The 16,240-nt window shown below is 53.9% G+C and overlaps 1 protein-coding gene across 2 annotated transcripts; it reads left to right on the top strand.

Annotated features, from left to right (window-relative positions):
- Positions 1-240: 240 nt before the first annotated feature.
- Positions 241-15,381, top strand: EMX1 (empty spiracles homeobox 1). 2 transcript variants are annotated; one of them, XM_081101565.1, is made up of 3 exons: positions 241-1,122; positions 6,345-6,529; positions 14,829-15,381. In XM_081101565.1, exons 1-3 carry the CDS (start codon positions 600-602, stop codon positions 14,994-14,996), a joined length of 876 nt encoding a protein of 291 aa, XP_080957691.1. In that variant the 5' UTR covers positions 241-599; the 3' UTR covers positions 14,997-15,381. The 2 variants fall into 2 exon arrangements, with proteins under 2 accessions (XP_080957691.1, XP_080957690.1); XM_081101564.1 differs by having other exon boundaries at positions 586-1,326.
- The last annotated feature ends 859 nt before the right edge of the window (positions 15,382-16,240 follow it).

The raw sequence follows: 16,240 nt of genomic DNA, 5'->3' as shown, positions 1-16,240 counted from the left end.
TCTGCTGCTCCCGCGTGGGTTGAGACGTTTGTGGCGGCCGCCAGACTCAGCTAAAGGGCGGAGACCAGAGAAGCCAGCGGCGAGGGGGGAAGGGGTGGGGAAAGGGGGGGAAGCCTAGATCGCCCTGCTAATGCTCCAGTCCGGTTTTTGCTTCCGACTGCTGGCTCCTTTTCCCCACCCGCGGTCCCTCGCCCCGCCCCACCCCGCCCCCCACCTTGGGGCAGGTGAGCGGCGGCCAATGGGCGAGCGCGGGGCAGGTGCCGGCTAACTCGCGCCTCACAGCGCCACTGCCGAAGCCTGGCTAGGGCACTGCTGGAGGACCCGGGGCTGGGGTCGGACCTGGCCGGACTCGGGAGGGAGGGGGCCGAGCTCAGCCCCCAGGCCGTGGAGGCAGCTCCCGGCATCACACTGATCCCGCGCCAGTGCACGAGCCGGGAGCTGCTGGCTTGGCGGCCGAGGCCAGCTCGCCTAGCTGTGCGCGGTGGCCCGACTCCGCGTTCCCTGGCTTGCACGCCCCTCGCCGCTCCGTGCCTGGCTCACCCGCAGGGGCTGAGCACGGGAGGGCGGGCGGGGGAGGTGAGGGGTGCTGGTGTGAGTGCATGTGCCTGGCTGGGTGCACACCCCGCACGGCGGCGGCGCCCGCACGCGGAGCGCTCCCCAGAGCCCGGCTGCCTCTCTCGGCTCTGGCGCCCGCGACCATGTTCCAGCCCACAGCCAAGCGCGGCTTTACCATCGAGTCCTTGGTGGCCAAGGACGGCGGCACCGGCGGGGGCAATGGCGGTGGGGGCGCGGGCTCCCACCCCTTGGCCACGGCCGTCTCGGAGGAGCCACTCCGGCCCACCGCACTCAATTACCCTCACCCCGGCGCGGCCGAGGCGGCCTTCGTCAGCGGCTTCCCCGCCGCCGCCGCCGCCGCGGGCGCCGGCCGCTCGCTTTACGGTGGGCCCGAGCTCGTGTTCCCCGAAGCCATGAACCACCCGGCGCTGACCGTGCACCAGGCGCACCAGCTGGGCGCCTCCCCGCTGCAGCCCCCGCACTCTTTCTTCGGCGCCCAGCACCGGGACCCTCTGCACTTCTACCCCTGGGTTCTGCGGAACCGCTTCTTCGGCCACCGCTTCCAGGGTGAGTGCCCACGCTGTGCCCGCCTAAGCGGCCGGCCAGCGCCCGCGCTGTGGTGGCGCGGGGGAGGCTCGGGGGTGCGCGGGGCTATTCGGAAGTTGTTTCGAGAAGGCTGCGGGTCCTCGGAGGCAGACTCCCAAGCCAAGAGAAGAGCCGCGTCAGACCCATCACGCTTCTGCCGCCTTGGGTTCCCTCCCGGAGAACCAGGTTAGGATGTCCAGGCTTTCCTAGTTATGATGCCGACTGGACGCCAAACCCGGGAGCATCTTTGGAGCCTCTCCCGGCGGCCTGTCTTAATCTCTCCTGGCCGAGCCAGTCCCAGCCCGGAGAGCTCAGTGTCCGCCGCCCTCCCTCCGCCCCGGCTGGATCTGGGACCGTACTCGGCAGTCACGTCCATCACCGATTCCCAGGGATCCGCCCCAGCTGGCCCGTCCGAGCAGGGCAAGGTCCACCCGCGTGCCTCGGGTCTTTGGGAAGAAGGGACCGCGGGCAGGGCAAACTGGAGAGTTAATGTTCAGTATGGCATTCTCTGCCGCCTTGAGATGTTTCTCAGCAACCTCTGCCCGACTTCTCCAAGTCACACGCGCCTCTTGGACCCAGAGTGAGGAAGGTTTGCGATAGCACACCAGCTTCCTCGCCGTTTGCCTACTCTGGGAGCCCACCAGGCTCCTGGGGGGGGAGAGGGGGTGCGGCACTGCGGTCCTCCCAGGCAGGGCGTGGGGGCAAAAAGCTGCTAAGGTTGTGGGCAGTCCGAGCCCCCTGGTCTTCTATGGGCAATGGGTTTGCTAATGAAGATTCTCCCACTGGCCACACACACACACACACACACACACACACACGTTTCAATTATCTGACTTTTCCCAAGGGGAACTGCATTTGTTGGAGTTTGTTTTCTTCCTTTAATTTGTTGGAGTTTTTTCCCTTTTCTTTCTTTCTTTCTTTTTTTCTTCTTCTTCTTCATCTTCTTTTTTAAGAGTAGCCTTAATTTGTGCAGTAATTGTTTTAGTTTCCGGCTTTATTTGTTAGTGTAGACTAGACCTCAGCCTTGTGAGGTTCCCTGACCCAGAGCTAGGGAACCCGGCATTTAGTGAAACAAATGAGAAGGACATAGCTAGAGCTAAGGCTTCGGGAGTTAATCTGGCGCTAAACCCGTCTACACAGTCAAAGTAAACTGGATGTTTGGTACAGTTATCTAGCTAATAGGAGAGAAATGATCTCTTGAAGTGTTAGCTATAGCCGCTTGTTTCACGGGAAGCCGCTGTCCCGGGTCCCGATCTGCCAGACTGTTTTCTCAATCCCTTCTGGCTGGTAGACATTGACCCAATAGATTCCCACAAAATAAGAGAATGTAATTACTGAAACAAGAATTTTTGTGGTCACACATCTCCCCTGGGGATTTCGAAGATTTGTCCAACTCATCCGGTTTGTGTAGTGTGGGGGGAGGGCGATTTGGGCGGGAAACCTGTCAATTAAAATCAATGTTTACTGATAAAATTGAGTTTTGTTCAAAATTGAGCAAACTCCCTCGGTCCTCCATGGGCTTGGTTCCTGGCCTGAGTCTTGAAGCCCAGTGCCCGCGGACCGATGTGAGAGTCGCGCGTGTTTGTGAACCTTTGCACCAGCTCTGCAGAGGGACTGGTGGAGGGTACAGCGGCCCAGGCGAGAGGGCGCAGCCGGTCCTAAGCCCTGTGATCTCTGCTCAGCGGGAGAAGGCCTCTCCCGCTGCGCCCTCCGCTTCCGACCCACGCGCCCCACGTCCTCCCAGCCATCGTTTTCGCCTCCAGCCTCGCCTGCGCGGGCTCGGGCGCCCAGGGCCGAGGTGCCTCCCTAGAGATCCAGCTCCGGCTCTGAGCATCCCCAGTCAGGCGAGGCCCGATAAATCCTCCGCAAAACCCTTTAGGGAACTGCCGCCGCTCCTCGAGCCATCAGCCCCGGCGGGCACGTTGTCGAGTTGCAAAAACGGTTGGATTTTTCTCCCTAGAACCGTGTCTGGATGCGGAGATGGAGCCGAGTGTGAGCGCATTCTCAAACGCGGAAATTCGTTGGCCAGTGAAGGACTTTAGAACCCTGAGACGTTTGGTTTGGGTTTCGGGGCGGGTCAGCGTCGCGCCGGACCCCCAGACCCGTGCGCGCCCCGGTGGCCACGCGCCCTGCGGTCCCAGTGGGGCCTCGGCGCGGCGAGCAGAGCCGGCCCGGGGCTTCCGGCGCCGCGTTTTCTAGAGAACCCGGTCTCTGGGATGCTCATTTCAGCCCGGTTTTAGTGCTAGAAGCGAAACCCTACAGGAACGAACGGGAGCGTCTGCGCTGTGGGTTCGCTGGGCTTTCCGGCAGCCCCGTCCCGGTGCGCAGGGAAGCGGCTTCTCCGCTGAGCCAGGCGGCGGAAGAGGAGAAGCCGGCGCGGGATGGTCCGAACTGGGCGGCGGGAGCCAGAAGCAGGGCGCGGCTTTCGAGGCCCGCAGGGAGGTGACGGGGGAGACCAGGCGTTGGCTGCCCTTCGGTGTTATGTCCCCGGACATCAGGAACTTTCCAAGCCAGGGAGCAGCGTCCGGAGCGGGCTGTGGGAGACCCTACCCGCTAGGACCCGCGTCGGTAATGGGCCGGCGCTTCAAAGGGCGCCTTTGTTCCGGCAGGAGGGGGATGAGGTTATCTCCGCGGCGTGGCTAGCCTCTCCCTCTTGTAGCCCCAGGTCCCTGAGCCCCGCCGTCAGGTCTAGAGCCCCGGGCCGGCCGCCGTCTTGGCTGAAGAGACCGCAGCTCCAGCCCTGGGCCCTTCCCACCCCTAGCTCCCGCCTCCAGTTGCCTCGCTCTTGGGAGTCTCTATTGCTAGTTCTGTAGCCAGTGCCTTGAAGTGGACCAAGAGAGGCTGGAGGAAAGCTGGGTTGGGTGGGGGTCAGTTGCTAGCTCCAGGGAAGACTAAGACAGCCCCTTTTTAATCTACTGTCCTTGTCTGAAACTGCCAGCCCACTCTCACAGCCCAGAATTACTGGGGGTGGGGATGGGGGTGGGGGTGGGGGAGACAGACCACACCGCACCCCTGTCCCAAGGGTCGGGCAGACACAAACCACATTATAAAAGAGCCATCAAGTCACACACACTGAGGCCAGACCACAGTCCTGCGTCCTCTGATCCATATGGCCCTTCACACCGCTGCAGCCCATTCACTCCCACCTACAGGGTCTGCCACCTCACCTCTGACTAGCCTGAGCCAGTCCAGCGGCTGGAGCCAAACCCTGCAAATGCTGGCGTGAGGCAGGCTTTCTCGCTTCCTGCCTGGCTCATTTGTCCAGAGAACACCCCTGTTGGGACTTCACCTGGGCTCAGAATGAGGTGTTTTCTGAAGCAGTTTATTTTAACATTGACGAGAAGTATCGGCTTCCCACCTCTCTCTCCCACCGTTCTCTTGCCCACACTTGAGACTGAAATCCTTATTCCTACCTGGATCAAGCTCCTCCTTTCTCTCCCTCTTACCCTGTTCTGTCAGACCACCTCTCTGGCCATCTGTCCCCTCCACTACCACAAGTTAAACTCTTCTTTCAATCAGGCCCGAGAGTCCGGGGCCTGCCCCGTTTTGAAGGACCCAATGGTCAGGGTGTCCCTCTCTCTATCTTCCTAGTCTATGATTCCTCCTCCCTATTGTAGCAGCACAGATCCAACCACTTGAGATAGAGAAGGTGACTGGAAATTAGTGACTTCTCCCAGTCAGGGGACTTTGTCTCCCCCCCCCAGGCACTAGCCCCTCATTCCTAGGCAACCCTGTCTGCTTGTGTCAGTGTCTGAAGCCAGGGACTTGTGGAAAGTAATGTCAGGCAGTTTCCACCAGCAGAGGGACATGAACCTGGAGCGTTTTAGCAACATCACCTCAATTACATGCCTTGCTTCACTTACAGCCATATTTCCAGAGATGGGAGATCTGAACGGAATAATCTAAACAACTGTCTTAAGAACAAAACAACAGGTCAAATGGAGTCAAACCAAAGGCCATTTCTGAAGAAATTCATTCGGTCAGCTAACTCTGTCGAAACATTCTATCTAGGGCTCTACATTATTGGTGGGTCAGGGGGGACTGTTACATGCGGCTGCGTGAGCATCCACGGGTGATTTCAGGACCCTTTCGAGTTTGTTAGCCTGTGCCACGGAGCCTGAAGGGGCCTTGTGGGGGTGGGGTGGGAGTTCATGGAGACTGGGACTGTCTGTGGAAGCTTGCTTAGCTTTCGTAGTTTCTGACCCACCACCCCAGCCTCACCCACTCCAAATGTCATCCCCTCCTCCTGCATCTGGGGGCTGAGTTTCCATGGTGGCCAATATTTGCAAGAGACAGTCACACTCTTTGAAAACCCTGTCTGGGAGATAGGAGAAAAAGACAGTAGGGAGGCTGGAGCATGTATTTACACACGCCCCTGCAGAAACCTATATACCTATATCTATATATATTAGAGAGAAAGATAATATCGAGATATTTATAAACACGCTCCTTTAGCACGGGACTATTCAGGGATGAAGCAAGGTCTTTTCCCACCAGGGAGCAGCGAGAGGCTCCTGTGGGAGAGGGTTTTACCTGAGGGGGAAGGGAGAGAGGTGAGGGAAGGGTAGAAGAACCTGACCTTAGGCCTGCAGGTGCTGCCTGGCCAATGACCTAACTGCTGACCTATTTTTGCCACTTGCAGGGGAGAGCCTGGGCCAGTGGTGGGCATTTTTAAGGGGCTAGTGGCCTGAGCAAGGCTGGTTTAAGTGAGGGGAGAGTTCCTTGGGTATCTTCTAGTTCTTGAGTCTGTGTTTGGCTTGGGGATGCCTAATAGCTTCACTGTTCCCCTTAGCACCTTTCCGACAACCAGCCCCTTTTCTGCTCTTGATCCACTTTGAGTGAAATAGGATGGGTCGAGCAGATGGACAGAACTAAGGGACTTTTCTCTGTCTCGGCCTCTTGGGTGGCTGCAGGCGGTGTGGATTTGGGCCCATAGGCGCCTCCCCAGGCCGGGCCCCACCCGTGGCCCATCAGCAGCTCCGCATTTCTGCCTGGCTCCCAACAGGGTGCCTCTGGGAATGTGGAGGTGTTGGGGAGGAGAGTGGACTTCAGGAAGGGGAGGCGAAGGGGGAGGGAAGAAAGAAGGGCCATGGATTGGAGAGGGTATCGGAGTTCTCAAGGGAGTAAGGGATGCCCGGGCAGCGGCTGACGGCGCCCCTTCTCTCTGTCTGTACCCGCGTGTGTTGCCTCGGCGGCGCGGGCAGCGAGCGATGTGCCCCAGGACGGGCTGCTTCTGCACGGCCCCTTCGCGCGCAAGCCCAAGAGGATCCGCACGGCCTTCTCGCCCTCGCAGCTGCTGCGCCTGGAGCGCGCCTTCGAGAAGAACCACTACGTGGTGGGCGCCGAGCGGAAGCAGCTGGCCGGCAGCCTCAGCCTCTCGGAGACTCAGGTAATAATCGCCCCAAGTGGGCGGCCCGCGCTCACCTGGGAGCCCCCATAGAGGTGGGAGCGGGCGGGTAGAGTCCTCCCCTGGCCTTCCCTGGAGCCCTCTCCTGCCCGGTTCAGGAGGCCACCCGGCGGCGCTCCCGCGAAGCCCGTCTTTAGAGCGCCCGGAAGGATTGTAATCCAGCCCTAAGGACTCACTAGAAGTGGGGTCAGACCTCAGACCAAGGCCGCTCCGCTCCCAAGCCCGCAGGAGGAGCCGGGTTACCCGTCACTCCCGGGCGCACCAGTGGACACGGAGCCATCGCAGCGCTGTGATCACTGCCCCCTTCTCCCGCCGCTCTTCCCGGCGCTCACGCTCCGGGGGATGCCCAGGCCTTCCCCGCACTGGCTTTGCTGCCGGTCACGGGCACGGGCAGACCTGGCAGAGGCCTGACTGCCCACTAACGCATGCAGTGGGGGGAGAAAGCCCACGTGTCCTCAGGGCAGACACAGCAGAGACAGGGGCTAAGCTAGGGAGCCGCCAGCCGTGCTTGGGGTGGGCGGGTGTCCCTGTCTCCTCACAGGCACGCTGGCAGGGGACCATGGAAATGGCTTTGCAAATGCGAGGGCATCTGAGAATGTGGAAAGGAGATTCTGGATGTTCGGGGACTGGTTTCAGTCGCCTGAAGGGCTGTTGAGCTGGGGAGAGACTATACTGAGGTATTGGTGGGGTTGAACGGGGTGAAATTACAATCACCACGTATTTTTGTTATGGATAATTTTTTTTAAATTTGAAAGAAGTAGATGAGAGTTATAGGGAAGCAAATTTGGTTTACTGTAAGAAAAGACTTGGCCATTATGAATGCTGCCTGGAAGCACGGCCTAAGCTTTCCCTCTGCCCAAGTAATCTTGCTAGAGGGGCGGGTGCTGCCCTGGGGAGGATTTCAGTGTCCGCCCTTGTCAATGCCTAGATTTGCAAATGAGAGAGGTCTGCAAGCTGGCTAGCTTTTTATCCTTCACTCTGCTTTCCTGTACTACTGGCTCCCTACCCTCCACCACCCTCCACCGTAGTCCATGACTAGGAAAAGGCGCAGTGCTGGGCTGGGGTGTAGCAGGGGCAGCTTGGGGTCTCCTGGGGAGCAATGAGGGGCTTAGCGGGAGAGTCCAAACTCTAACTGCCTCTGAACTCCAGACCTCTCAAGCTTGTCCTCATGTCGCATTTTGGTATCTACTAAGGTCCCATCTGTCTGATGCGCCAATGCCCCTGTCTCCGCTAAAGGAGATATGATTTGCTAGCTGGGCTGTTCTAACCATAGAAATAAAGTGTACAAAACGGAGTTAATTCTAAAAACGTTTTTTAAAAAAGATATGTGTTTAAAAACCCACTTAAAAAATAATACCCCCTTTTCCCTTCTGGTAAACAGCATGTAAATTTGTCTAAAACAAGGTGCCAATTTATGAATGGTGTTTACAGTTAACTTCATTTAAAAAGTACTAGTTATTAAATTTTAATTGCAGAACTATTTATAATTCCACCACCCACAGATGAACACTTGTTGAAATAATGTCATTGTTTTAAACTTTCAATTTTTTAGCTTGGTGAGAGCACTTTTAATTAATTTTCTTACACTGAATCTAGCTGCCTGTCAGTATTTGCTCCTAACAATGCCAGGTAGTAAACATGATTGTTTCTTTCATTTTTACGGTAAGGTAGTTCAAACATATTTAAAACAAACATTTTAAACAGTGTCACTATCAAAACTCACGCCTAATCTTGTTCCATCTATATAGGTGAGCTGGTTTTAGCATACAGAACACAAACTAACAATAGAACCACAGGAGGTTTGAGCCTGAGAAACCTCCTTGCAGAGGCTGTTTCCAGGTGACAGAGATGGAGAGACTGGGCAGAGCTCCCAGGCAGGCTGCTAGCTGACGGTGTGATCCTTGGGCAGTGTACTCAACCTCTCTGAACTCTGGTTCTCTCCTTCAGAAAACAGGTTGTTTAAGAAGTAAAGGCACTTAATATTAATCAAATAATATTAATTCTCATTCCCAGTCCTTCCTTTTCCTTTATTTAAAGTGACATATCAAGTTAGTATTACAATAAGATTCAAGTCTAGGCTGACTGACAGTCCAGTGTTCTTTCTGCTACATCCAGTCTCCTTTATCATCAGAGCTGTCTTTCTGTCCCTCTCCTAATGTCATTTGGACGTGGGTTATATCATTAACTAATGACCTATTCATCTTTCGGTATTTGCCAGGCAAACTTACCTGTCATTTCCAGCTATCAGCTACTTGTCAAGCATCAGTCACTCCCATCCGCCCCCTGCCATTTCTTTCTACTGTCAATATCTGTATTTGTCTCTCAGAGCTCCCTAAACTGTCCCTCACAGATAGCTGTTTTCTATCTAGCCATTACTTATGTCTGCTCTCATTAAGCTGCCTCATAAAGCTGGTTAATTTATATTTCCTATTTCCTATATTTCCTGTCCATGATAATTTTCCTAACAATAACTCCTATTTATCCAACGATTGATGATCTCTTTATCATCTATTTTATTTTATCTTCTGTGTATACACCATCCATGTCAAACTTCTCTATAGACCTACTTACCAACTGACAGATAGTGTATTCCTACGTCTGCTAATGGCTACCTATCATTTCATCAGTTCTGGTTTTGTCTTCTTTCTCAGCCTCAGTTGCAGTATCTGTAAGACTGAATGAAATTAACTCCAGGGTTCTTTCCAGCCCTAAATTTCTGGCTCATCATTATTCTACTTTGTGTTTCTCTAGAATCCCTCCTCTAAGTTCTCAGAGCTCACAGTATACCTCCTACATATAAAAGTTCGCACAGGCCTTTGCTATTGTTTAATTATCTGCCATGTCCAAATGTCAGTCTGTAGACAGGTTGTATCTGTCTCACAACGAAATTTTAAAATACAGACTCCTGATCTCCACTCAGGAGATTCTCTTAGTAGTTTCAGGAGAGGACCCAGGAAAAGTTTTAAACTGCTCTCTGGGTGATTCTGATGAACAGCTGGCCTGTGTGGGGAAGAACAAGCCTTCCTATTTCTCGCTGTACCCCAGGGCTCCATAAACACGTAATGAATGGATGGGCAAACTTCTCTTGATTGTACACATATCCATATGTTAATTTTATCAGTCATTTCCCTTGCTCTCTACTCTCACTGTTCTCTGTTTTCTATCTTTCCCTTGCACTGTCTTCTACATTGTTGGTCTAGAACAGAGGTTCTCAACCTGTGGGTCGCAACCCCTTTGGCGGTCAAACGATCCTTTCACAGGGGTCACCTAAGACCATCCTGCATATCTGATATTTACATTACGATTCATAACAATAGTAACATAACAGTTATGAAGTAGCAATGAAAATAATTTTATGGTTGGGGTCACAACATGAGGAACTGTATTTAAAGAGCCAGAAGGTTGAGAACCACTGGTCTAGAAGATGATCTAGTTTTATCCATGGATAGAGCTTCTGGGAAGGTTAAGCAAATCAGTGTGTGAGTCTTAATCCAGAGCTCAGGGGTCTCTGTACGCCCAGAGCTTTAGCATGGAGTGTGGGGAGGTGGGCACCCTGAGTGTCTTTGTCGGGGTGAGCTGTATGTGTGGTTGGGAGTAGGGTATTTGTGCTGGAATTACAGTGGGTTTATCCAGGAGGTGGAGGGACGGGCCTCAGGCTCTTCTCCCTTCTGGCTCTAATCACTTGCTCCTCACCGCTGTGGTGCAGCCCTGGAGTCTGACATGGATGATGCCCATCCAAGTTCAGTCCTGGTGGTTAGATCAGATCAGAGCCACAAGTGATGCAAGTGAGTGAGTGTTAGTATATGTGTGTGTGCGTATAATGGGTGTGTGCACACAATATGGGGCACATGTAGGCGTAGTGTTATTGGTGCTCAAAGGTCAGGTGATATTTCATATGTTCACACCAGATGCCAGCAAGCCGTCATGGAGTGCAGCTTGTGTGCTTCGGTGTGTGTGTGTGTGAGGAGGGCACATTAGTTTTAGGAGTGAGAGAAGCATTTGGTTGCTCCAAGCTGATTGGTTGATGTTTCCAGCTGCCAGTCTCGCTCTGAATAGTTCAGCAGGTGTTTCTTGACCTTTCCTGGCTTTAAGTTTGGCTGAGCTGGGAGGGGAAATGGTGCAGAAACATGTTCCTTGGCCTTGGAGATTCCTCATTTAGTGGTGGGACTTTAAACAAAATGTGCACCCTTGTGTGACATGCATAGGATGGGCAACTGGAGTCCTGTTAAAGTCATAGGTATGCGTGTGGGGATGGGCTGAGGGAGGTCAGGGAGACCCACACGGGTGATTCACCTGAGGGTAAGGGCAAGCATCCAGGATGGTCTAAGAGAGGAGAAAGAAGGCTCAGGAAGAGTTGTGGCTATGGTTGATGTGGGGTCGGAGGTGACCTCAGTTCTATGGGGTGAGAGTTGAGCTTAGCATGGCATTGGGCTTGACCTTCAGAGTGGGAGCAGCTCACATGATCACATGATGGGAAATGGAGTCCTCATCCTGTGCCTCTCCCTCAAGGTGAGAGAGCAGGGAGGAGAGCAGGCTGAGGGGTGGCTTGAGTTGTGTCTCCAAACCTCCATCTAGTCTGAGGGTTTCTGTGTCTGAGATGACAGAATAGGACAGGCTTAAGTTAAAGCACAAGAGAATAGTAGGACATGAGGAGGAACTTTTTGTGTCAGAGTTACAAAACTCAAATAATACTGAATAGGAGTATTTTAACTCCTTGAGAAGAGGACAGATATTCCCCTGAAAGTAGGCAGGGGCCAGAAGCCACAGACCCTTCCATTTGGGATGAGCTAAGGTTGAGGAGTGGTGGAAAAGAAGGGATCCAGAGCTGGTTCATTCAAACAGCAGTATATTTCAAACTTAAGTCTGAAATATTGGCTGGAGCTGTAGTTTCCTTGTTTGTTAGTTCATTTGCCTATTTAATCATACATTAATACATGCATGCCTTTATTCATTAAAGCATAAATTGATAAATCCACTAATGCATTGATTCATTCATTCATCCACAGCAGTTTCACCTTCTTTTTATTTAATTAATTTTAATGTTTTTTAATTGATTTCAGAGAGAAGGAGGGAGAGAGAGAGAGACTTCAATGATGAGAATTATTGATCCACTGTCTCCTGCACTCTCCGTACTGGGGATCAAGCCCACAACCCCAGCATGTGCCCTGACTGGTAATGAAACCTGTGAACTCCTGGTTCATGGGTTGACGCTCAACCACTGAGCCACACCGGCTGGGCAGTTTCACCTTCTTCATCCTGTCTGACTCAAGCTGACCCTTGTTACCACCAACAATGTTTCCCTCCCCCAAACTCCCCCTTCAAGTGGTTAATATAGTACATAACATGGAGAATTAAGGATTGACTGTATTGTAGAAGTGCCCACTGAACTAAGCCAAAAGAGAATCCCATTTCTTCAGCCATTAGCACTTTCCAAACCCCCCTTTTTTTTATTAGGTCTCAATCCCTCTGCCATTGATTCTCTCCTGTTTTCCAGGTTTGGCCCAGAGCATAGGGCTGGGTCACCTCATCTCTCTGTCCAGCCGGCTGAACAGACCTGGAACCTGTCCACTAGGACTCCAAAGCGGACTAACTCACTGCTTTGGTTCTCCAGGTTCCATAGTCCGGTGAGGAGACAGGTTCGAGCAAATAAATCAGTGCACTGCTGGGGTCACTGCTCCCGAGACAGAGAAAAGTACTAAAGAAGTTCAGATGGGTGGTGAGGCAGGGCCAAAGTCAGAACACCTGAGCAGGGTTTTGAAGGCTAAAAGCATTTCAGGTTGGGTAACTCAGGGAAAAGCAGAGACTCTTGAAAGGGCCTGTCTTATCTGAAAAACTGAGAAGTGTTTAATGAGGTAGGGACTTGGGAGACCATAAGGAACCTCACCCCAACCCCAAGGGGTCAGAGATGGGTGAGGGCTTCCTCCAGCCAACATCTCAGCTGTGCCTTTGGAGCTTAGAGAGAGGTGTGTGGATATTGGGGTGGGAACAGGTACAGAAGAAGCACGGCCTCCTAAGGCTGGCTCCCACGGAGCTGGTAGCCATACTATGTGACCTGGTTCCTTTCCAGGTCTTCTCTCCTCTAGAGAAGGGGCTCGGGGTGAGGCTGGGTTGGAGATGTCATGAGTGTCACTCTTATTTTCCACTACACTCAGAGTCCAGTTTCTTTTCTTTTCCAAGTAAAAAGTAACTATTAATTGTTATCAATGATGCATTAAAGAAAAATCAGAAAAGTGGAGAAAAGAAAGAAAAGTCACCCATACCTTGGGTACATTTCCTTCTAGTCTTTTTTCCCCCATGCATAGATTTTGTTTTTCCATGGTTGTGTTCACACTGTGCCCAAACTGTGCATCCTGCCATTTTTACTAATATTACTACATCATAAGCATCCCCCTGTTAGTTCAGTCTTTGTAAACAGCATCTGGACATTCAGCCCAAGGCTGTTCTCCAGAAGATAGCCAGGCTGCCCAGGGAGAGGGTTTGCAGCCCTGTTTCTAGACAGCTGACTCCTTGACACTGGCTGTTTTCATGAAGAAAATATTCAGAATCAACTTTCATTTGGGTGTGCCAGGAGGTTCCACCATTGAAACTTTCCTTCTTTGGGCCAGTGATTCTAGGCAAGGGTAGCAGGTTGGGTCCATTCCACTATAGCTGTGTCTCCTTCCTGGAAGGAGAGATGGGAGTGTGTGGGAGGGAGAAGGTGCAGAAAGGGGCCCTCTGTCCCTGGTGCAGTCCAGTGCGGCCCTGAATCACCCCAACAGGCTAGGCATGCCTAACCCTCATTCAGCTCCTTGGGCTCTTAGGAATGCTACCGAGGCCAGCATCCAGACGTGACTCATGTACATGCCTTGCATGGGAAGCAGGGCAAGCGCACCCACCTACTGGATGGCACAGTCACAGCAGGCTCCAGGGTGGATGGGGGAGGGGGAGGGGCCAGGCTGGCTGCCAAATGGTTATGCTGAGAACCACCCAACGGCCCCATAGCCCTGTGCCCAAGGAAAGGTGGGCATAGAATCCAGAAGCCCTGGGCTTAGAGCATCCCCCTTCTTCCCCATGTACCTGAGGCGAGACACACAGGTGAGGGGTTTGAACCCTGCCCTGGACATGAGGGAAGAGGGTACTCTCCTCATTTTATTGCCTAAAGCCAGGCCCCTCATCTCTTCCTGTCCTTGGCTGGTTGCTTTGTGTAGCACTGAGCACTGGTGTCCCCACCCTATGCCTATTGCTCTAAAATCAAGGGCAGGGCAGATAGAGCTGTGGAAACCCTGGTTGGGGGTGGGGGTAGGAGCAGCTCTGGGTTAGGTGGGCTCCATGGAAGGGACAGAGGGGACTGCCTGGGAATTGTGAGGGTGGGGCATCCTGGGCAGGAAACTGCCAACTGGACCTGGATGCCAGGCCTGATTTTGACTGCCATCGCCTGGCTTTATGGCAAAGGCCGGTGACTGTCACCCATCCTCGGGGAGTAGGGGCTGGACTGGGTAGTCTTTCTGAGGACTCCCCTTGACCCTGCCCAGGAGTCAAGGATCCCCCCCTTAGCAGCCACTGCTGCTGCCAAAATCAAGGTGCTCGCCATCACTCCACACACACAGCTTACCACTCACCATCCACACTGGCACCATGGATCGCCCTAGCTGCAGTTGGCACTGCTTGCTTCAGAGTGTGCTGGCATTTCCAGGAAAGCATCTATGCCTTGTAACCCTGGCCACTCTGCATCACCTTCCCTGAGATTCTCTGGAGCAAAAGCCCAGGAGGTGCCCTGGAGCCCCAAGGGCCCCAGAAAGCCTTTCTCCTATAGATGAGGGAATTGAGCCCAGAGAGGGAAGGAACTCGGCAGAGGCTCCTGTCACTGACTCAGGCTGACCCGGTCCACTGGCTGCACAAGGCCAAGTGAAAAACTGCATGGTCCAGAGAAGCGGACAGACGGAGATGCAATGGCTCCGTATGTCCTCTCATTTATGTTCCCATCAACCCTGTGGAAGAGTGATTGTTATCTCTTCTCTAGGAACCATAGAGACCCAGGTCTGTTGGGCTCCGGAGCCTGGGCCTCCCCCTCTGTGTGCTGTGGCTACAGGATGCTCGGCAGCTCCACCATCCTTCCTGCCCCTCTCGACAGAGGGACAGGAAAATCGCCCCTTTCTGCCCACTGCGTCCTCTCCAAACCCAAGGTGGCAGCTGGCCAGAGAAAAGGACTCTGGCCTCGGTTTCCCCATTGGCTCCCAGCTCATTCTGAGCGCTGAGGTCCTGGCGGCTGTTTCTCACCTGTGCCCCTCCCTCCCCGGCCCAGGTGAAGGTGTGGTTCCAGAACCGGAGGACAAAGTACAAGCGGCAAAAGCTGGAGGAGGAGGGACCCGAGTCGGAGCAGAAGAAGAAGGGCTCCCACCACATCAACCGGTGGCGCATCGCCACCAAGCAGGCCAACGGGGAGGACATCGATGTCACCTCCAATGACTAGGGTGGGCAGCCAGCCACAAACCCAGGAGAGCAGAGTGCTGCCAGGGCCCTCGGCGACCCACCTGGACTCTGGCCACTCCCCGGCCCAGCTGCGGGGAAGCCTCAAGTCACAGCCCCATAGGGCTCGGAGCCTGGGGCCACATCGACGGAGGGACAAGAAATGGGCTGGCTGAGGCCTGGGACTGCTCAACCCTCTCCTCGGAGAGCCTGCCTGCCTGCCTGCCTGGGCAGGCCCACAGCCACTGCTGCCTCCCAGCCGTTCTCCATTTCTCTTTTCCTTTTGATGCATTTCTGTTTTAATTTATTTTCCAGGCACCCACTATAGTTCTTAGTGATTCCCCTGTGTTTCCCTTCCCTATGGGAACAATAAAAGTCTCTCTCAATGACGCGGGCATCCAGCTCCAACCCCAGAGCCTGTGAGCTGGGGCTGGTGGCTTTGGTTTCTGGGCCACTGGGCACTGGCAGAGCAAGCTTGTTCAGGGCCTGGGAGCCTGGAGTGGGGCCTTAGAGACTCAATTTATTAACTCCTGTCCTTTGTTGGTCATTGACCTGGCCTCTAGCTCCAACTCCACAACAAGAGAAACTGAGGCTAGACATAGGGAAGGACGACCCTGTACATGAGGGAGGTTATGCTTAGGCGTCCAATCGTGTTGAGCAATGAGCATCAGGTCCAGGTGGGTCAAGGGAGACAGAGAGTGTGCGTACTTCCCATGTTTAGAGACTCTTCATTTGAGGAGAAACCAGAGGGAAAGGGGAGTACTGGGGGTTGGGTGGGGGAGGCACCCTTCACAGAGGCTGACAATCCCAGCCCCACGTCCTGGCCTGACCAGGATACTAGGACTTGAGTGTGGGCCTGCAACAAGTGCCCAAGGACGCAGGGCCTCCCAGCCTGGGAAAGAGTGCCAAAGCAGGGCACGCTAAGCTCTTCAGTCCTCCTGCCCTTCAATATGTCCACTTGTCTTCCCTGCTTTTCACACACCAAGGTTTCTTTCATTCCAAAAAAAGCAAAACCCGTATTCCTAACAGCCTTTCCCTTATGACATCCAAGTGGTCCCCAACCCTCTGCTGATGCTGATGGCAGTCAATCGCTGCCACCCACTTGTGGCCAAACTTAACTGCCTCTCATCTGGCTTCACCAGCCCTCATCTTCTGGCCATTCCTCCGGACTCCCTCGCCCCTCCCTGCCTGCATCTGGGTACCCCTGACACCTTCTTTTGCCTCTCCAAGTCCTTCCCAGTCTTGTCC

Source organism: Myotis nattereri, assembly GCF_964212035.1.
Source record: "Myotis nattereri genome assembly, chromosome: 10".
In the NCBI taxonomy this organism is placed as follows: Eukaryota; Metazoa; Chordata; class Mammalia; order Chiroptera; family Vespertilionidae; genus Myotis; species Myotis nattereri.
This window is presented reverse-complemented; position numbering and strand designations above follow the sequence as displayed.

Excerpts from the sequence above, each read along its gene's own strand:
- EMX1 (XM_081101564.1), top strand. The coding sequence starts at position 600 with ATGTGCCTGGCTGGGTGCACACCCCGCACGGCGGCGGCGCCCGCACGC. Across the intron at positions 1,327-6,344 it reads GTTCCCTCCCGGAGAACCAG|CGAGCGATGTGCCCCAGGAC; the intron begins GTTAGGATGTCC and ends CGGCGCGGGCAG. Across the intron at positions 6,530-14,828 it reads TCAGCCTCTCGGAGACTCAG|GTGAAGGTGTGGTTCCAGAA; the intron begins GTAATAATCGCC and ends TCCCCGGCCCAG.